The sequence below is a fragment of the Equus quagga genome, chromosome 10 (genome assembly GCF_021613505.1).
Source record: "Equus quagga isolate Etosha38 chromosome 10, UCLA_HA_Equagga_1.0, whole genome shotgun sequence".
In the NCBI taxonomy this organism is placed as follows: Eukaryota; Metazoa; Chordata; class Mammalia; order Perissodactyla; family Equidae; genus Equus; species Equus quagga.
The window spans coordinates 71,545,875-71,567,777 of NC_060276.1; the positions used below are offsets into that span (position 1 = coordinate 71,545,875).

The 21,903-nt window shown below is 37.9% G+C and overlaps 1 protein-coding gene across 2 annotated transcripts in view; it reads left to right on the forward strand.

Annotated features, from left to right (window-relative positions):
* OPHN1 (oligophrenin 1) overlaps positions 1-21,903 on the forward strand; it is a 495,334-nt gene that overhangs the window by 283,379 nt on the left and 190,052 nt on the right. For both annotated transcript variants that reach the window (XM_046673421.1, XM_046673422.1), the window contains exons 7-11: positions 6,911-7,021; positions 9,509-9,613; positions 11,458-11,587; positions 14,163-14,263; positions 18,256-18,347. In XM_046673421.1, the coding sequence (XP_046529377.1) occupies positions 6,911-7,021; positions 9,509-9,613; positions 11,458-11,587; positions 14,163-14,263; positions 18,256-18,347 (539 nt within the window). The remainder of the gene's footprint in view (positions 1-6,910; positions 7,022-9,508; positions 9,614-11,457; positions 11,588-14,162; positions 14,264-18,255; positions 18,348-21,903) is intronic.

The following is a 21,903-nucleotide window of genomic DNA, read 5'->3' on the forward strand; positions in this document are numbered from 1 at the left end:
TCCCTGGTGATTTTCCTAATGAGCAAGGATGTAGCCTTTGTACTTGTTCAATCAAAAATGAGCAGTAGGACCTTGGGTGAGTCATATTTTTTTAACACTAAGAGACTTTATTTTTGGAGCAGTTTTAGGTTTACAGAAAAATTAAATGGTAAATACAGAGTTCCCATATATACCTAATCCCCTGCATATGGTTTCCTCTATTATTAGCATTTGCATTAGCAAGGTACATTTGATACAGTTGATGAGCCAAGGTGTTGTACTTTCTATGGATTTTGACAAATGTATAGTGACATGGATCCAGTATTATGCTGTCATACAGAATAGTTTCACTATCCTGAATAATCCCTGGGCACCACCTATTCATCCCTCCTCTTCCACACCATCCAAAACGCTGACAACCACCTATCTTTCTCTCTGTTTTTGTTTTTTTTTAAAATATGTTTTATTGATATCATAATAGTTTATAACGTTGTGAAATTTCACTTGTACATTATGATTTGTCAGTCCCCATATAAATGCGCCCCTTCACCCCTTGTGCCTACCCCCAACTCCCTTCCCTGTGGTAACTACCAAACTGTTCTCTTTGTCCTTGTGTTTATCTTTCACATATGAGTGAAATCATATGGTGTTTATCTTTCTCTGTCTGTCTTATTTAGCTTAATATCATACCCTCAAGGTCCATGCATGTTGTTGCAAATGGGATGATTTGTTTTTTTTATGACCGAGTACTATTCCATTGTGTGTATGTATGTATGTATATATATATATATATATATAGTGTGTATATATTGTGTGTATACACACATTGTGTGTGTGTGTGTGTATATATATATATATACACCACATCTTCTTGATCCAATCATCAGTCAATGGGCACTTGGATTACTTCCATGTCTTGGCTATTGCAAATAATGCTGCAATGAACATGGGGGTGCATAAGTTTCTTTGAATTGTTGATTTCAAGTTCTTTGGATAAATATACCCAGTAGTGGGATAGCTGGGCCATATGGTATTTTTATTTTTAATATTTTGAGAAATCTCCATACTGCTTTCTATAGTGGCTGCACCAGTTTGCATTCCTACCAGCAGTGTAGGAGTGTTCCCTTTTCTCCTCAACCTCTCCAACATGTTGTTTTTTGTCTTGGTGATTATAGCCATTCTAATGGATGTAAGGTGATTTCTCATTGTAGTTTTGATTTGCAGTTCCCTGATGATTAGTGATGTTGAACATCTTTTCATGTGCCTATTAGCCATCTTTATCTCTTCTTTGGCAAAATGTCTGTTCATATCCTCTGCCCATTTTTTGATCTAGTTGTTTTTTTATTATTCAGTTGTGTGAGTTCTTCATGAATTATGGAAGTTAACCCCTTGTCAGATATATGATTTGCAAATATTTTCTCCCAGTTGGTAGGTTGTCTTTTCGTTTTGATCCTGGTTTCCTTTCCTTGCAGAAGCTCGTTAGTCTGATGAAGTCCCACTTGTTTATTTTTCCTTTTGTTTCCCTTGTCCGAGTGGACATGGTATTCGAAAAGATCCTTTTATGATCAATGTCAAAGAGTGAACTGCCTATATTTTCCTGGAGAAGTTTTATGGTTTCAGGTCTCACCTTTTCACGTGTTTGATCCATTTTGAGCTTATTTTTGTGTATGGCGAAAGATAATGGTCTACTTTTATTCTTTTGCATGTGGCTGTCCAGTTTTCCCAACACCATTTATTGAGGAGACTTTCCTTTCTCCCTTGAATGTTCTTAACACCTTTGTCGAAGATTAACTGTCTGTAGATGTGTGGTTTTATTTCTGGGCTTTCAATTCTGCTCCATTGATCTGTGTGCCTGTTCTTGTACCAGTACCATGCTGTTTTGGTTACTATAGCTTTCCAGTATATTTTGAAGTCAGGGATTGTGATGCTTCCAGCCTTGTTCTTTTTTCTCAGGATTGCTCTCACGATTCAGGGTCTTTTGTTGTCCCATGTGAATTTTAGGATTCTTTGTTCAATTTCTGTGAAGAATGTCATTGAGATTCTGCTTGGGATTGCATTGAATCTGTAGATTACTGTAGGTGGTATGGACATTTTAACCATGTTTATTCTTCCAATCCATGTGCATGCAATATCTTTCAATTTCTTTATGTCATTATCAGCTTCTTTCAATAATGTCTTTTAGTTTTCATTATATGGATCTTTCACCTCCTTGGTTAAATTTATTCCTAGATATTTTATTCTTTTTGCTGTGATTTTAAATGGGATTGTATTCTTGAGTTCTCTTTCTGTAAGTTTCTTATTAGAGTACAGAAATACACCTGAGTTTTGCAAGTTGATTTTGTACCCTGCAAGTTTTTTCTTGTTGATATCTAGGTTCATAGCATTATGGTTGGAAAAGATGCTTGATATGATTTCAATCTTCTTAAATTGTTTGAGGCTTGCCTTGTTTCCCAACATATGTTCTATCCTTGGAAATGTCCCATGCACACTTGAGAAGAATGTTTATTCTGCTGTGTTTGGATGGAGTGTTGTATATATCTATATCTATATCTATAGCTATATCAAGTCCATCTGGTCTAGTTTTTTATTTAATTCCACTATTTCCTTGTTGACATTCTGTCTGGATGATCTATCCATTGATGTAAGTGAGGTGTTGAGGTCCCCTACTATTATTGTGTTGTTTTAAATATCTTCTTGTAGCTTTGTTAATATTTTCTTCGTGTACTTTGGTGCTCCTGTGTTGGTGCATAAATATTTATGTCTTATGTCTTCTTGGTGGAGTATCCCTTTCACCATTATATACTGCCCCTCTTTGTCTCTCTTTACCTTTTTTATCTTGAAGTCTACATTGTCTGCTATAAGTTTGGCAACATCTTCTTTGTTTTGTTTGCCATTAGCTTGGAGTATCGTTTTCCATTCCTTTGATGTGAGCCTGTGTTTGTCTTTGGAGCACAGTGGTGTTTCCTGAAGGCAGCATATTGTTGGGTATGTTTTTCACTCCATCCCACTGCTCTGTCTTTTCATTGGAGAATTCAATCCATTTACATTTAGAGTGATTATTGAAATGTGGGGGCTTAATGCTGCCATTTTATCATTCATTTTCCAGTTCTTCTGTATTTCCTTTGTTTCTCGTCCCATGTATTTTGTACTACCAGTTTGTTTAGGTAGTTTTCTATGATGATTTTCTTAGTTTTCTCCTCATTTATCATTTGTGTCTCTGTTCTAATTATTTTGTTTAGTGGTTACCATTAGGTTTGTATAAAAATTCTCATAGATGAGGTAGTCAATTTTCTGATAGCCTCTTACTTCCTTAGACTAAGCTCATTTCATCCCTTCCCTCTTCCCCTTCTAAGTTATTATTGTCACTTCTTATTCCATCTTGGGTTGTGAGTTTGTGGTTAAAATGATGAGATCATATTTACTTTTGGTGTTTTCCTTCCCTTTATCTTTAATGTTATAATTAAGTGTTTGCTAACCTGTTCTGACAGAGTGCTGCAATTTTCTGATTTTGCCTAACTATTTATCTCTTTGCTCAGGGCTTTGTAAGCCCTTTCTCTTTTTCTTTAGGTACAAGGCTTTTCTTGAGAATTTCCTGTAGGCAGGGACTTGTGGCCATGAACTCCCTTAGCTTTTGTTTATCTGGGAAAGTTTTTGTTTCTCCATCGTATCTGGAGGATATTTTCTCTGGGTAGAGTATTCTTGGCTGCAAGTTTTTGTCTTTCAGAATTTTGTATATATCATTCCACTCTCTCCAAGCCTATAAGGTTTCTGCTAAGGAATCTGCTGAAAGCATGATAGGGGTTCCTTTATAAGTTATTTCTTCTGCCTTGCTGCCCTTGGTATTTTTTGTTTGTCATTGACTTTTGCTAGCTTTACTAATATATGCCTTGGAGAAGGTCTTTTTACATTGATATAGTTAGGAGATCTAATGCCTTCTTTCACTTGTATTTCCAGCCTTTTCCCCAGGTTTGGGAAGTTATCAGCTATTATTTATTTGAACAAGTTTTCTGCTCCATTCTCCTTCTCTTCTCCCTCTGGAATACCTATAATCCTTACATTGCATTTCCTAATTGAGTTGAATATTTCTCAGAGAATTTCTTCATTTCTTTTTAGTCTTGGTTCTCTCTCCTCTTTCATCTGAAGCATTTTTGTCCTCAAAACTACTGGTTCATTTCTCTCTAATATCTGCTCTATTGTTTAGGGAGTTCAGATTTTTCTTTATCTCATATATTTCGTTTTTCATCTTCAACATTTCTGACTGGTTCTTCTTTATAGTTTCGATCTGTTTTATGAAGAAGTTCCTGATTTCATTGAACTATCTGTATTTTCTTGTAACTTGTTGAGTTTTTTATGATAGCTCTTTTGAACTCTCTGTCATTTAGATTATGAATTTCTGTGCCTTCAGGATTGATTTCTGGCTAATGGTCATTTTCCTTCTGGTCTGGAGATTTAATATATTTTTTCATACTTCTTTACGGTGTGGATTTGTGCCTCTGCATAGTGATAGTATCTGGTCGCCATTTCCATCTGATGCCACTGGGTGAGGGTCAAGAGCTGTGTATTCTGAGCCTGCCACAATCCATGGCTTCCTTGTTCCAGCTGGCTGCTTTTCTATCTGTGTGGCACTCTGGCTGACTGGCTGAACTGGAGTGCGGGCTGGAGGGAGGGTTTCTTTCTTTTGCCTGCATGATCCCAGGGCTGTTCTCCCTCGGCCCTTGCTGTCTGCTCTCCTGGGGTGCTAGCTTGATGAAGACACCCCCATGATAGCTTATTCACCTCTGTGTGGTGCTTTCCCATGGGCTGGGAGGGAACTCAGAGTACGATGGTGTTCCCACAGAGGGCCACCCCTCACTTCTTTCCTCTCAGAGCCACATGTAGTCCCTGGGTCACTGCCATTCAGGAGAAAGAGAAGATTCCCGTACCTCCTTCTACTTCCCCCGGGGGCTTCAGCACCTCCACCATCAGATATATGGCTGCATGTGTCTCAGATGTCTTTTGTGTTGCGTGAATGTCCTCTATTGGTCTGTGAATGTCCTTTCCATTGTATTTTAGAGGGGAGAGTACAAGGGAAGAGTTCACTCCACCAAGAAGCTGATGTCATTCCTCCCACTCATCTTTTTATGGTCTCCACATTTTTGCCTTTTCCAAAATGTCATGTAATTGGAATTACACAGCATATAACCTTTTCAGATGGGCTTCTTTCACTTAGCAATATACATTTAAGGTTCCTCTGTCTTGATAGGTCACTTTTTTTTAGCACTGAATAATATTCCATTGTGTGAATTTATCACAGTCTGTTTATCCATTCACCTATTGAAAGACATATTGGCTTCCTCTAAATTTTGTCAATTATTAATAAAGCTGCTATAAACATTTGTGTGTAGATTTTTGTATACATATCTTTTCAAATCATTTTGGTAAATACCAAACAGCACAATTGCTGGATTGCATGGTAAGAATATATTTAGTTTTGTTAGAAACTGCCAAATTATCTTTCAACGTGGCTGTACTGTTTTTTATTCCTACCATGAATGAATGAGAATTCCTGTTGCTCCACATCCTTGTCAGCATTTGGTGTTGTCCATGTTTTGGATGTTAGCCATTCTAATGGTTGAGTAGTGATGTCTCATTACCATTGTAATTTGCATTCCCGTAATGACATATGATGTTGAAAATTTTCTCGTGTCTTTATTATTTACCATCTCTAGATCTTCTTTCGTGAGGTGTCTGTTCAAATCTTTTACTCATTTATTAATTGCATTGTTTGTTTTCTTATTGTTACACTTTAACAACTGTTCGTATATTTTCGATACCAGTCCTTTATCAGATAGATGTTTTACAAAAATTTTCTCCCTGTCTGTGGCTTTTCATTCTCTTAACAGAGTTATTCACAGAGCAGAAGTTTTTAATTTTAATGAAATCTAACTTATCCATTTTTTCTTTCATGTATCATACTTTTGATGTTATATCTGAAAAAGTCATTGCTAAGTCCAAGGTCACCTATATTTTCTCTTATGATATCTTCTAGGAGTTTTATAGTTTTGAGTCTAACATTAGGTTTGTGATCCATTTTGAGTTAATCATTGTGTAAAACCTAAGTAGGTCTGTTTCTGTTTTCTTTTGTATGAAGATGTACAGTTGTTCCAGCGCCATTCATTGGAAAGTCTACCTTTGCTCCATTGTATTGCCTTTGCTCCTTTGTCAAAGATCAATTGGCAATATTTATGTGGATCTATTTCAGGCTCTCTATTCTGTTCCATTGATCTATTTGTCTATTCTTTCACCAATACCAAATTGTTTTGATTACTATAGCTTTATTGTAATTCTGAAATCAGATAATGTCAATACTTCAATTTGTTCTTCTTTCCCAATATTGTCTTGGCGATTCTGGATTTTTTTTGGCTTTCCGTACAAACTTTAGAATCACTTTGTTGATATCCAGAAAATAGCTTGCTGGGATTTTGAACTAGGTTGCATTAAATCTGTAGATCAAGTTGTGAAGAAATGACATCTTGATAATATTAAGTCTTCCTATCCATATACATGGGCTATCTCTCCATTTATTTACATCTTTGATTTATTTCATTAGAGTTTTATAGTTTTTGTCATATAGATCTAGTACATATTTTGTTTGATTTATACCTGTTGGATCTAAGAGGAGTTGTTGATTTTCAACCTGTTCAGCTTTTTTCTTGTATGAGGATGGGCATGATAACTTCCAAGCTATTACCTTGTTGGACCAGAAACCTGAAGTCTTGCATCAGTCACTTTTTATCTCTTGGCTTCATGTTCCCTATCTGTAAAATAAAGGGATAAGATCAATACTTGATGGCTAATTCTCATCTACCTCTAGCATTCCATTGAGTCCCTAAGCATTGACATATATGAATGACTATTCCAATTTGTGTCATTTGTTACCCTTCAACTACAGGCAGATCTCCAGGTGGACAAGGAGAGGCACAATTTCTTCGAGTCCTCCCTTGATTATGTTTATCAAATCCAGGAAGTTCAGGAGTCCAAGAAGTTCAATATTGTGGAGCCAGTAAGTTCTATCTACTGATGAATGGTCTAAAAATATTTACCAGATACCAGGTAAATGTGGAGAACTTTGATCATAAAATTGGAATCTCAAAGAATGTGAAGAATAATCAATGCTTAATGATGAGTGTCAAGAAAGTAGACACACTGGCTTGTGTTGTTCTTGTTGTTTCACTAATATTCTCTCTCTTCCTCACTCTTCCCCCCCTCTCCTTCTTCCCACATTTTCTCTCTCTACCTATGATTTTTTACCTTTTTCTTTTCTTCCTCTCTCCTTCCTTCCCTCCTTCAATTTCTTCGTCAACCTTCCTGTTACCTTGTTCTCCTCCCTTCCTTCCTGTCTTATTTTGATAAAGCCTCTGAAAGTACCCATCATATGCCAGGCACTGCTAGGAACTCATGTCCTTTGCACTTAATGACTTCTCATTCTATTATTTTTACTTCTATCTTCTTTAATTTTTTTCTACTTAAATCTCCTTAATTTATTATAAAAGATGATGTGCTTTGATATGACAATTATTATGAATTTTAAAAACTTTCCTGTTTATTATCAAAACTATGTGCTTTTATTGCAGAGAAGCTAGAAAAAATTATAGGAAAAACAAAATAAAAACAACAAATCCCCCATACGAAGATAATCACTGTTAATATTGTGGCATTTTTCCTTCCAAATTCTCTGTGTATCTATTATATTTCTGTTTCTATCTATGTGTGCATGTATAGTTATAGATGTGGGTGTGTATACACATGTATATATATTGCACATGAGCATGTATATCTGTGCTCACATTTGTATATATCTGTATATGTACAAACAAGTATTTATTCATTTATCCAATAAACACTTATTAAGCTTCTGTTATGTGCCAGGTGCTGTGCTAAACACTGGGTATCCTATAATGAACAAGACAGACTGTCTTTATGAAGACTACACTCTTGTCGGGTAGACAGACGGGAAAGAAGGATACACTTAAAAAAAAACTGTAAGCTGTGATAAGGGCTAAAACAAAGAACAAGAATAGGCAGCTACTTTAGATCAAGTGGCCAAGGAGGACTTCTGGAAGTGCCATTTAAGATAAAGACTAAAGAAAGAGAAGATGAGGCTATGTGAATAATGGGGAAAGAACATTCTATGCACAGAAAAACATATGCACACTGTCCTTAAGTTAGGAAAGAATGATGTGCTCAAGGCATGAAAAGATTAGTGCCTTTAGATAGCGCTGAGAGAAAAGGAGAGTGGCAGGAAATAATGTCTGATAGGAAGGTATGGGTCCTGTAGGCATGATACAGGGTTTGGATTTTAGTCTAAGTGCAGTGGAAAACCACTGATGGGTGTTAAATAGGATATGAAATGAGCTGATTCTGTTGTGTGGAGAATGGCTTGGAAGAAGCCAACAGTAGAAGGGAGGAAGCCAGTTAGGAGTCTACTGCAATGCTCTAGGCAAGAGAAGATGTTGGTTTGGGTTAGGATGGTAGTAGTGGAAACAGAAAAGAATGGCTAGATTAGAGATCTATTTTGGAAGCAAAACTGACAGGAATTACTGATGGATTGGATTGAGATGTGAGTGAAAGAGAAATCAGGGATGATTCTTTACTTTCTGGCTTGATTGACTGAGTGGGTGGTGGTGTCATATCCTGAGATGGGAAAGCTTGGGAGAGAAACAGGAAGATTGTGTATATGACTGTATATATATATATACAGTGCATATATATGTGTATATATATGTACACACATATACACAGTGTGTTTAGTACATACACGTGTGTACATAGTTTTTATTGTTTATATATTCATATATATATAGTTTCTGTATATATATACATGTGTGTAAAAGTATATGGTATGTGTGTGCAATTTATATGTGTTCGCCTATTTACTTTCTAAAAAGAATGGAGCAATTTTGACTACTTCCTATTACACTTTACTATTGCCAACGTTGAGCATCATTTTTAAAATGCTTGTATTTGATAGATGAAAATCATATATCTTTTCTTTTTATTTGTGTGTATCTGACTTTTTATGGGGTTGAACATTTTGAACATTAAAAAGTATATTTTATTGATCATTTGTATGTCTTCTTCTGCAACCCCTCTGAAACATTTCTACTCTGAAAATGGGTTCACACTCCTTGGATCTTTTAGCATTATGATAGTCTTCATTAAGGTACAGAATCTTACTTCATTCATTTATCCATTTACTTATCTAGTTATTCAACAAATGTTTATCGTACCTACTCTGTGCCAGTCCTGAGGATATAGAGAGAAAAGTTACAGTCTATTCCCATGTTGTCCAAATTATAAATCTTCTTATACGCTATCCGAAAAAGATCCAAATGAATAAATTTGTTAGTAATTCTTACTTTCTGAAACTGAGTTCAATGTAAATGTTTAACCTAATGAGAGAATAGTTATGTGTAGACCTGTTTGTGTTTGCATGACTGCTTTTAACACTATACTGGTGATAAAAAAAATTTTTACACATTTTCCATAGGTCTTGGCCTTTCTTCATAGCCTCTTCATTTCCAACAGCTTGACTGTAGAGCTCACACAGGATTTCCTCCCATACAAACAGCAGCTCCAGCTCAGTTTGCAGAATGTGAGTTTGCATGTGGGTTTTTTTTTTACCTGTCTCTGAATTCTAATTGGATTTCAGCCCTAATGACCTTGATCTTAGAATTCTAGATTATTGCATCCCAGCCAATTTGTCAGGATGCACTGATATGTATCACAAATATTTTAGTGTACTTGACTATTCTTGCTCTTCCGGTTTCAGCTCTTCCCTGTCATTGAGGCTGAATGTTGTTCAAACCCCCTCTTCCACCCAGTGACACCTCTATCTAGCTAATATTTATTAAGTGCTGCTAATTTGCTCCATCTCTCCAAGATCAGAACCAAGCTATGGGCTTGTTTAAGCACAGGTCTTATGCTACTTCCCTCCTGGTCGCTCAAGACACTCTAATTGTGGGTTTTATTATCATGAATGCCATTTTTCCCCCCATTCCTTTTCTTACTACTTATTACTAGAGTTAAATAAATTATTCTTAAATGTTTTCTCCACCTTCTTTCCCATGCTATTTCTTATAGATGGGCATAGGTACAGCTTTCCCATCCTTGTCACATATATTCTTTTTCTCATTCATTTATTTAACCCACATTTAATGAGTGCTTATGGATATAATGAACATATATACTCTGTGCCAGGGATTTTAAAAGGCACTGAACATGCCATTATAAGGCCTGTTAGTTTTTTATATCTTCAAGGAATATACAGTCCCTTGGAGGAGACAGACATAAATCCTAATTCCTTATGATAAGTGCTACAATAGAGTTAAGACCAAAAATTTTAAAGAAACATGGAGAGTGGTACAATTGACTGCCTGGTATAGTCAGAGAAGCCACTACTGAGGTAGTGACTTTGGACTAGTTCTTTCATTGCATGAAATTTATAGATGTATTTCTAGGTGAAAAAGGTTGGTAAATTGCAGTGGAAATAAACCACTTGGTTGTTTGGGAGGATCCTGACTTATAGTTACTATTATTGTTTTTCTTTCTGGGCACTCTCCTTCTTTCTGGGTACTCTTTCACCAGAATGTGAGACCCTCTATCTTCTGCTGATTTACAAAATATTTCTATAACCAGGTTAATCACTTGACTCTCCACATATAACTTGACAAATATGAATTTAACAACAAGCCTTTGCATATATATATATATATATATGGCGAACTCATTTATAGGATAATCAATAGAGTGGGCCCAATTGGATTGGGCAGCCCAGATCACCTTTTTCACTGACATCATGTGACAATCTTGAGACTGAACATTAAGGACCTATCTCTAGTGATTTTCATACCACATTTCAAACTGTGTTTGCCATTGTGTTTTAGTTGTGTAGTTTTAAATATATTACTTCTTACCATTAGCTTTTGTTATTCATGAGTTTGAAAAATAAGTTTTCTGTTGACCTATCTTCTAGGGGAGCACCCTCTCATATATTTTATCCTAATGGCCAGAATTTGATTCAGAGTCAAGTAGGCAGCACCTTTACTCGACGCAGAAGTTAGAAGTTGCTGTGATAATGTTATCTTTGGAAGCTTCTTTACAGTCTCCCTTTTTGTAAAGAAAGTGTCAGTCTGTTGCTCAGAATTCCAAGAGCTCTTATTTATTGGACCCTTATGTGATTCCCACTGGGAAAAAAAGTCTCCCAGATGTAGTTTTATGGGTACATTGCTATTTATGTTTCTTTTTTCCTTTATCCTTCAGTACTGTTAAACTCCATAGAATTGTTTCCTAGTCACTATGCCATTCAACATTTTTTTATTGCTATGTTATAGTGCATGATGAAAGCCGAGAAAACTCTGCACTGGGTCTCTGACCAATAAATGCTTATTCATGATGATGATGATGGTGATAATGATTATGGTGATAATGTCTTCACAGACAAGAAATCATTTCTCTAGTACCCGGGAAGAGATGGAAGAACTTAAGAAAAGAATGAAAGAAGCTCCCCAGACGTGCAAACTTCCAGGACAGCCTACCATTGAAGGCTATCTCTATACGCAAGAGAAATGTGTGTGGGAATACAGAGATATCCACTGGGTTTCAATTGGCTGGCACCTACTGCCACTTGGCCTCACCAAACTCCAGGCACCCATAATGTTCACCGACCCCTGACATCTACACCTCTTTGGAGAGCAGCCTTGGAATAGTAAAAATAAAGAGCAAGGAGAAATTGGAGGGAGATGTTAAGGATTTGTCCTACAAAGACTCTGGATGATAAGACCTAAGGTTTTCTCTGATATTCAGAATGGGAATTGTTAACCATTTAATCCTTCCGATGACTCTTTGACTGGGGCAAAAAGGGACATAGAGGAAAGGATGAAGAAAAATAATATTTATTATAATATTTATTACACCTACTATGTACCAGGCATGGTGCTAAGTGCTTTAAATTCACTATCTCATTTAATCATTGAAACTACCTTATCATACCCATTTTACACATGAGGCTACTGAGGCTTAGAGAGATCAGTAGTTGAAAATCACCCAACTGTCAAGTAGTACACCTAAGAGTAAACTCAGGTCTGTGAAATGCCAAAACCTATGCTCTTACCACTATACCCTATACCTTCCACTGCCTTAGCATTGCATGGTTGCTCTTAAAGCACTAAAAGACCATCATGATTTCAGTGGGCAACACAGTTGTCCATTGCTAGCCAAGGAAACTGGGTTAACTTATCCATTCAGTGAATATTTCAGAGGATTTATGCTTTCCTACTTCCTAAATAACATTATGCAAACACGTATGTGCTATTCTATTTTCCTTATGAACTATGACCCAATGCCCCAAAATCCTGTGATTTCAGTCCCTGCCCAGAATTATTCTACCTGGGGAGTAGGCAAAGAGGCTACCCAGAGGTTACCAAGAGCAAAAACCACTGTAATCCACAAAGCATGGCATTTTAGCACTATATTATCATGCTTTTCCTCCCTTAGAGCAATTACATTTTGATGGTTCTTCCACTTGTCAGATTCATCTCTTCAACTCTGCATTGCAGGATTTCTCAGTGTCAGCACTATCGACATTTCATGCTGCGTAATTCTTTGTTTTGGGGGGCTGTCCTGTGCATTATAGGGTGTTTAGCAGCATCAGTGGCTTCTCCCTACTTTATTCTAATAGCACTCCCCAGGTATGACAGCCTAAACTGTCTCCAGACATTGCAAAATATCCCCTAGGAGGCAAAATTGCCCCTGGTTGAGAGTCACTGCTATATTATAAAGAGGTGCAGAATAATGGATTTGTAATCTTGGATCTAATATTAACTAGCTATGTGATCCTTCTATGCCCTGGTTTTCTAATTTGTCAAATGAATATGACATTGCTACTCAGTTGAATGTATGCTTACTGAACATCCTTTTTGCCAGACACTATGCAATGCATTTGGGATACAAAAACATGAATCAGCCTTGGTTTTTGCCTTCAAGAAGTTAAGAGTCTGATGAGGAAGACAGACAAGTATGTCAAGAATTATAATGAAATGTGTTGAGTACTGCATTTGGGGCCTATATATAAGGGCTTCACTGAGGAAGTGATGTTTGAACTGGAACTTAAATTATGAGTGGGGGTTTGACAAGTAAAGGAAAAGAGGAAGAAGATTTCAGGTGTATAACACAGAATGAGTAAAGGCATAGAGGTGTGTGAGGACGTAGTTTATTTGTAGGGTCTTCTTGGTTTGCCAAGAACAGTCCTGGCTTATACCCATTGTCCTGATGTAATTATTAATAGTGCTTCATTCACTCTTAAATATGTCTTGAATTTGGATTGTAAATTATATGGCCACCTATTTATTTGGTAACTGAAAGTAATTTAATGAGACAGGAGCATAGAGGTGAGGGTGGAAAAAGACAAAGTTGGAAAGGTAAATATGATCACATTATGAAGGGGTTTGTGGGCCAACCTAAGAAGTTTGGAGATAGTGAGAAATCTATGAGTGGTTTATAATAAGAGAAACCACATTAATAGAGATATATATTTTAAAAACATTCCTCTAACAAAAGAGTGGAGAATGGACTAGAAAGGAGTGATCAGAGATGGGGGAAACCAGAGAGAATGCCACTGAAATAATTAATTGGAGAAATAATGAATTTTTGTTTATTTAGAAATATCTCATAAAACATTAAAAATATAAGTTAGCAATAGACTTCTGAACTAATTTAATTAAGTTCTAAAAGGAATAGAGAGGAGGAGACAGCTGAAGGAGAGACATGTCGGGGATAGAATGGGCTGAACCCAACCATCAATTAAATGAGGCAGGTTACAAGAAAGGAGGAGCAGAAGATTATAGATGTTTCCAGCTCATCCTATGTTACCATAGGATGTGTAGTGGTAGCATTCATAGGCAATATGGCAAGGAGAATGGTTTGGAGTAAGCCAGAACAAATATGGAAAGCAGTTGATGAGGGTTAGGATCTCCATATGTGCAGTGGGCAGATGGTACTACAGGGCTGGAGTTCAGGGGAAGGGTAGGGCTGGTTCTGGAGCATGACCATGAAGAGCAAGCTGTACATAGTTTCCATCTTAGGGGTGGACTGACCATGCAGCCAAAAAGTTTATTCCATCGGCTCACTTTTGCCTATCTTTGTAGGGGCTTTGGGAATATCCTGGGTGAAATACTACTGCCAGTATGAGAAAGAGACCAAAACCCTCACCATGACACCTATGGAGCAGAAACCAGGCGCTAAGCAGGTTAGTTCTTTTGTGAGCCAGATTTTTTGAAATGCATCTGTAGCTGTATATCAGGAAAGAGTATATGTTGACTTAGTATCAAAGAATCAAGTCCATCATTGTCGTGGGAATCTATGACTTCATATATTCTCCTTAGCCTAAGTTTGCATTGGGCCAGATACTACTCAGTTGAGTGAAAAATCTCTGTTAATTGTGTCAGGCCTTCTGAAGGTGCCTGTACTCTTTCAGACCATTTGTTGATTAATTACAAGTGCCTGCCACATTGTACAAAGAAAATTTGCAAAAATATGGATGAATTGGAAGAAGAGAGTATTACTTGCTTTTAAGAAGGCTCTACTACAGAATTCCTTCAAATTACAAGTGTTTAAACCATAAATCATTTTCCAAAATTCCTTTTTTAAAGGAGTATGTCTGTTGCCTAAATTTGGAATCACCTATACCTCACATTCTATGTAATGCTCAAATATCTTTAAGCAGTTAATGCCTCTTCTTCTGCCCTCCAAACCTTCCCCCACTTCCCAAAATGGCAAGATGAGTTTAACACACTGAGAAGATAGTTTACTCACCTGGAAGAACCTGATCTTATATATGATATGATGTTATATGATATGACATGATGTAACATGATATATGATATATGACCATGCAGCCAAAAACTTTATTCTGTCATCTTACTTTTGCCTATCTTTTTAGAGGCTTTGTGAATACACACACACACACACACTCTCTCTCTCTCTATCTCCAAACAGTTTCTTAAGATAAAAACAGAGAGACTATTCATATTCTAAAAATAGTTCAATGTGTCCCTTAAACTGTCTCTGAGACAGGATCTTAAGGGATGATTTTTAAGGATTTACATTCTTTACAAATTGTTTACAAAGTGAAAAAAGGTTCACTTGTTAGCTTTGAAAGTTGTGGTGCGTGGAGATCCAATTTAGACAGGCAGGAATTTGTAGAAAAATTGGGCCAATTTCTCTCCATTGCTGGTGCTTACTATGGAAGCTCTCTCTTGTGTGGCTTATTCATGAGAAAGTAAAGAAGACTGAGATTTGCTGGCAGGCTGTTGACAAACTGCTTTTTTTCTGCCTTTAACCACAAGTTTTGCCACTCTGCTTTGAGTGTGGGTTAGAGATGGGAGGCACCTCTAAGGAAGCATATCAAACGGGGTTTCCAGAACCCTCGCCCATGCTTCTGTGTGGGCCAGTCACTCACTCAGGACTCCAAAAGTCTCCTTAGTTTCCAGTCTGTCAATTGCCAAAGCACATTTCAGTGTGGTTCAAATAAGTTCATTTTGTGCTGTAGCATAGAATTTGTTCCACTTCTGTCAGAACTTAGTTAATGTATCTGACTGGCAAGTGCTTATAAGCAACACTGTCATTTAGTCTCTTCCTTTTGTTTTTCTAGACATATTACTTTCCAAATACTGGACTTTAAAGTTCCTTACTTAGACAGTAAGCTAATTTAGGCCCTATCTCTCTTGCTCAGAGGTACCTGATGCAAAGCTCAGGACAGAGGCAGCAGATACCACTTTCATATTCTCCTAGCAAATGAGAGCAAGCCCTCATTTTAGTTTTTCTTTCCCTCTTCCATTTTCTTTGAGTGGCTGCTTGCAAAACTGCAATAGTGTCAGCCTAAGCAGTTTTATATGGGATTCCTTATGGAATGGAAAGAGGAACTTGATTCTTCATTTAGAAGGAAGGGGATGTGGAAGTAGTTACTTGAATTTCCCTAAATTGGAGTTGGAAATGGTTTCTTGTCAGGTCTCTGACTCAGTTCCTATTACTAGTTTGTGTTTTAGAAAGACAAAGAATACAAATAAATGAGACTATAATAATAATAACACCAAAAATACCCACTATTTATTGGATGTCTCTTGTGGTACAGGCATTAAGCTAGACACTTTCTGTCATGTGCCTCATTTACTCTCTCAGCAGCACTGTGAAGCATCATTAGCCCAATTTGAAGATGGAGGAATTAGCCCTCTTTCTGACAATGGCACTTACCACTGTTCCCTACTAGTTCAGCCTGGTAACTTCCATTTGTGTTGTACTGCTCACTTTACAGATCACCTTTCCAAATTCCATTTTATAAGATTCTCATCCCTTCCCTGTCAGGCAGCTGTGGTAAGAGGAAAGAGTGCTACATGTTAAGTCTCAAGAACTAGTTTTAAATCCTAGCACTATGGCCTAGTAGCTTCTTGATCTTGGCCAAGAATTTGCCAATTACTTAATGTTGCTCTGTATCATTTTCATCATTAGAAAAATGGCATAGATGATAATAAAGTCCATAAACATTTATTGAACTAGGTACTAGAGATGTATTGATAAATAAGACACTGCCTATGTCCTTGAGGAGTTCTCAATCCAGTGGGGAAATCAGACTTAAAAACAGGAAGCTTTAATATAATGCAGAAAACACATAGTAGGCAATGTGTGGGATTGGGGACGGATTTTGGAGGGAATGAAAGCTGAACTGAAGTTTGTAGTACAAGTAAGAGTTTAGCCAGGCAAAGAATAGAGATAAAATTATTTTGGGTGGAGGAATCAGTATATGCAAAGTTATGGAGTCATGAAAGAGCATGACATATGTGTGAAATAAGAGTACTTTTGCACTGATGGGACATAAAACAGGTGGGGTTGCCTGGAGGTGAACCTGGAGTGGTGGGCAGGGCCTAGGCCCCTGAGCTGCGATGCCACCAAATCTAAGGGAGTTGAGAGCTTCAAGAGATGTGGTGAGTAGGTGATAGTGGTAATCACTCGCATCTTGAAAGACTAACAATGCTTGATGTCCTCAGTGTTGAGGTAGGGAAGGCAGATTGAAAGATGAATTTAGCATTGAGTTTTTATAGTGCAGGAACAGCAAAAGGATAGGCCTGCAAGGGGGTTGAGTGTGCCAATGAGAGAAGTAGTGAATGATCTCGGCTGTATAGGCCAGTTTGGATGTCATAGTGGTTAGGCACAGACCTGGCACTTGGTCAGTGTTCCTGAATTTGAGACAGCAAGGTGGGTAGTATTATTCCCATTTAATAGATTGTGAAGTTAAGATTCAGTGAGGGAAAATGATTTGCCCTGGGTCACATAATTAGTGACTGGCATAACTGAGAAAAGACCCCAGGTTTTAAGCTTCCTAGTTTATTGCTATTTCCACTGTACTGACTTGAGTGACTTTGGGTAAGCCATTTTAGCTCTCTGAGCTTCATTTCTAAGAGTTGTTATTAAGAAAGTTGGTTTAAAAATACCTAATATAAATATGTGGCACATAGGAGGTGATCAATAAATGTTACTTCTCTTTCCTATACCTCATTGTTTCTGTTGAGATAACTGGACAATGTGGGGCTGGGGAATTTTAATCTGAAGACACAGATTCAATGGCCTTGTTACGTGCCCAAAAGACTAAGGTGGGCCATACTATGCTGCACATGTAAAATAACAAATGCTGCCTTGACTAATACACAAATTTGCTTATTCTCCCTACTTCTGCTGTATCTTTGGAGAGATTGCTTTTGTGATTCCTGTCATCCTTGAGTCTGGAGGTGGGAAACAGAAATGTTTGTCTCCCCTCCTCCATCTGCCACTTTAATGGAAGAAGGGTTGCAGAAAGCCACTTACCCATTGCAACCTCCCTACCCAGAGTGCTCATGCAAATTTTATTCTGTACATAATGCCATTTGGGCAGCCCATTTCTTGTACACTCTCCTTAGATGATGTGTAATGAGCTTCCTGTTTAATCTGCCATGCTTGGAAAAGAATGCTGGCCTACCCTAGGCGTTTTCTCCTGGCCTCAGCCATTGATTCTTGGAGTAGGGAGACACCATCTGCCATCTTGCTACAACTACCATTTCAAGGGACAAGGTTCTTTCTCAGTGAGGCTACACATTGCTCCTGCTTCTCTGACAGATGCCTTCCAAGTGACTCTGAGGACACTGCAGGGGGAAGAAGAAGCTTCTGTGCATTTTTTTTTCAAATTGGCTATTAATATTTCTCTTATATCAGGGTCCCTTGGACTTAACCCTGAAGTACTGCGTGAGAAGGAAGACGGAGTCTATTGACAAGCGGTTCTGTTTTGATATAGAAACTAATGAAAGGTAAGCTGTGCTGGTGTGAATTGGTGGTGTCCCTATGTGCCTGGTGCTGAGCCCGGGCAGGTCTTTTATTTTCCTCTATCATCTCTTGTTGATGAAAATGGGCAAATATATTCATGGCATTGTTGTCTTGACTCTTCTGGCTGCCCTTTATAGGGATCCATGTTAGATCTGGCCCAGAGCTCTCTACGCAAGCTTCAGTCAGCTTTGCCTCACCTCCTCTAGGCAGAAAAGTCACTCCTAGGATTTAATTTGCTATCAGATATGCAAAAGGTCAGCATTTGGTGATGCTGCAAAAAAGGACAGGATGAGAAAACTCATTCTTTTAAAAAAAATTTCCTAACATAACATATAAGAACAAGTAAATTGGAACACATTTTTAAGGGAAGATAGATGAGATGGAGGGTGGTAGTGGTACTGGGGAGCCTTTTTCCCCCACTTGGTGCAAATATGATACAGACTTTTCCACTTTGCAGATATTTATGTAGAGTAGAAATTGGTTATCAAATTTCTGATTTTAGCTAAGGCTTACAAACTTTGGACTTGGTTGTTTGTGAATTTGTAAGATTTCTTCATTAAAAATGGATGGTCCCAATCAAAGATGACTGTGATGGTAAACACTGTTATCTGTAACCAGGAGGCTGTCACTCATTTTTCTGACAGCTTCAGGCCCAGTAGGAAGGGGAAAATTATTGTTGGCTATGGCTTCTCTTTCATGAACCTTTAGTGTCTCTGGCTTTGCAGCAGCATGCTGCTTAAAACACATTAGAATTTTCTATCTCTAGTTCTATTATGATTCCCTTTTCAGCTTAAATTTGCAAGTTACTTGCAAATAATGTGTTCTTGGTCTAGAATCAGTTGCAGTTTGGCCCTAAAGTTAGGGGCTGGAACCAATTCATCTTTATATATCTTGTACCTAGTGCTATACATGGCTCCTGGTAGATGACAGTAAATTTGGTGTTCATTTTTAAATGTATTTTTTCCTACCTTAGAATGCTGAGGAATTTTGACACTAGAACCCAAGAATTAAAGTTTTGATGTGTCTGTGATTTTAGTTACCACATATTGGGCACGTTAGAAAACATTCGCTTATTCTTGATTCTTCTGGCTCCCCCATTTTACAGGTGAGGGGAGACTGACACTTGAATATGTTTAACTGACTTACCCAAAGTCACATAGCAGCAAGGCTGAGCTCAAACTCTCGTCTGTAGGTGTCCTAGGCCCTTGTTCTTTGTAGTTTTGTTCCATTGTCTATTATAAGCAGAATAAATATGCTGTGAAATGGAGGGTCAAATATAATAATGAACAGGTGCTGAGCCAGACTTTTCTGAGGGATGTGACATCTGCTTTTCTGGCTAATCAATCTGATATAAGGAACAGAGTCAGGCTTCCCAGGAGGCATCAGGCACCTGTACTTGTGTTCTCTGCAGCACAGAACAAAGGGCTTTCTGAGTCCCTTTTTCTACTTCAGGAATAGAGGATAAATTTTTTATTAGTGTTCCTACCAGTATTTAAAGCCACAGGCTCATAGCCTGTCAGAGCTTGAAGGACAGTAACAACAACAACAACTGCTAACAATTGCTGAGTACTTCCGATGTGCCAGGCACCATTCTCAACCCTTTAAGTGTATAATTTCGTTTAGTCCTCACTACAGTCACGTGAGTTAGAGGGTATTATTATCCCAATTTCGCAAAGGAAGATAAGAGGACAGAGAGAAGTAAAGCAACTTAGGTTACACAGCTAGGAAACAGTAGAGCCAGGATCCAAATCCAGGCATTCTAGTCTCCAAGCCCACACTCTTAACCACTGCACTCTACTTCAAATATGCTATATATTTTGTTCAAGATAGGTGACTGAGACCTCAGGGATGGCAAAGCATTTGTCTGAGGTTGTAATAGAAGGTCCTGGACTAGAAGTCAGTACTCCTTCTGCTTTGTAAATCTGTTCTTAACAGTATTGTTCTTTGAATTTGACTTTCTGTAGCACATAAGAATCTCTAAATGCTTTCTGGATAGTCATTTATTCTTTCAGCTTCTCTGTAAGGTCGAGAGAGAACACAAACCGGATTTCAATTTCCCAGATAGGGAAGGTGAGTTCCAGAACAGGTTTAATATCATATCTGTTCTGCAGTGTCTGCTTTTATATCTGTTGCCCATTGGCTTGCTTTCCTTCCTTCTGGCTTCGAGATTCAGCTGAGTAGCTGTCTTTACAAAGATATCTAGACTTTCTAGCCCCATAAGATATATCCAAAATGTTGGGTATTGCTTAGAGAAGGATAAACTTGAAAGAATCCAGTGCCCAAAGCCAAGTTCTGATTTTCAATTCATTCTGGCTTAAAGATCATGTGAGGGCTTTTCTTTTTAAGGAGCACTTTAATGAAGTAAGAGATGGAAAGGCAGGTAGAGCAGGGATCCCAGGATGTCAGAACTGGAAAGAACTTCCCAGCTCATCTGTTCCAACACCCTTATGGATAAAGAAACAGGCCCTAAGAGGCCCAGTGACTTTCTAGGGTCTCTGAACTCTCCTGTCATTGCTCTTATCATTTTGTGATTCTGAGAGAGGTCTCATCTTAACATAGAAGGAGTGAGAGGAATAAGCTTCTGATAATAGTGCAGCTAGGCAGAGAATGCAAGGAGACTTTATGCCTGCAATAATGCAATCAGTCCCAAATTTCCAGTTTGATTGTGAAGATCCAAAAAGACCATACAGATTATACTAACTTGGGGTAACTCTGGGTATAGGTAGCCTGTAAGTAAATAAAATAAAATTGGGTTTGAAGCCATTTGTCATGCAGAAGAGGCCTTATAGTGTAATGGTTAAGAAAAAACGTTACTGCTAGACCAGAATTCCTAAATTCGAATTCCTAAATTCAAATCCTATATTTAGTCACTGTGTGAACTTAGGTAACATCTCTGTACCTCAGTTTTCCCTTCCGTAAAAGAGGGATTACTATAGTACCTGCTTTATAGGCTTCCTGGGTAGATTAAATGAATTAATGCCTATAAACCACTTAGAACCTGGCACCTAGCGAACATTCAATAACTGTTACTTATTATTATTGGTTATAAGATTGCTTACATCAACTGAAAGGCCTCCTCCCTGTGGCTGAGCCAGGGTACATGTTGTTGAATTCTTTCCAACTGGAAATGCTCCTTAGACATCCTAGGTGGTGAAAGTAGCAAAGCCATTTTCCTGATAAATGAATGTGCCCATGCTGATTATGCTCACAACTACAGCCCAGACTAAATGGCTGGCTTCCAAGAGAGAGAGGCAGGAAGACCCTCACTTTGACTCAAGCACAATAGGGCCAATTTAAGAGTGTATTGTGGTAAAGTGTCTTGGCATCTGACTTCCTATTTCCTTGCCCAACCCTGGCATGAGGCCACCAAGATACCACCTCTTCCAGGGTTCCCCAAGTTACTGTTCTCTAAATGTCCCATTGTTTTTCTGACTAAAAAAGATTTTGAAAAATTGGAATTCGGGATGCCTGTGCCTGCTCGGTGTGACATCTCCTAGGGCTAAGAGGGACCCTAGATCAAACGAGTTCATTCCCTCAGGT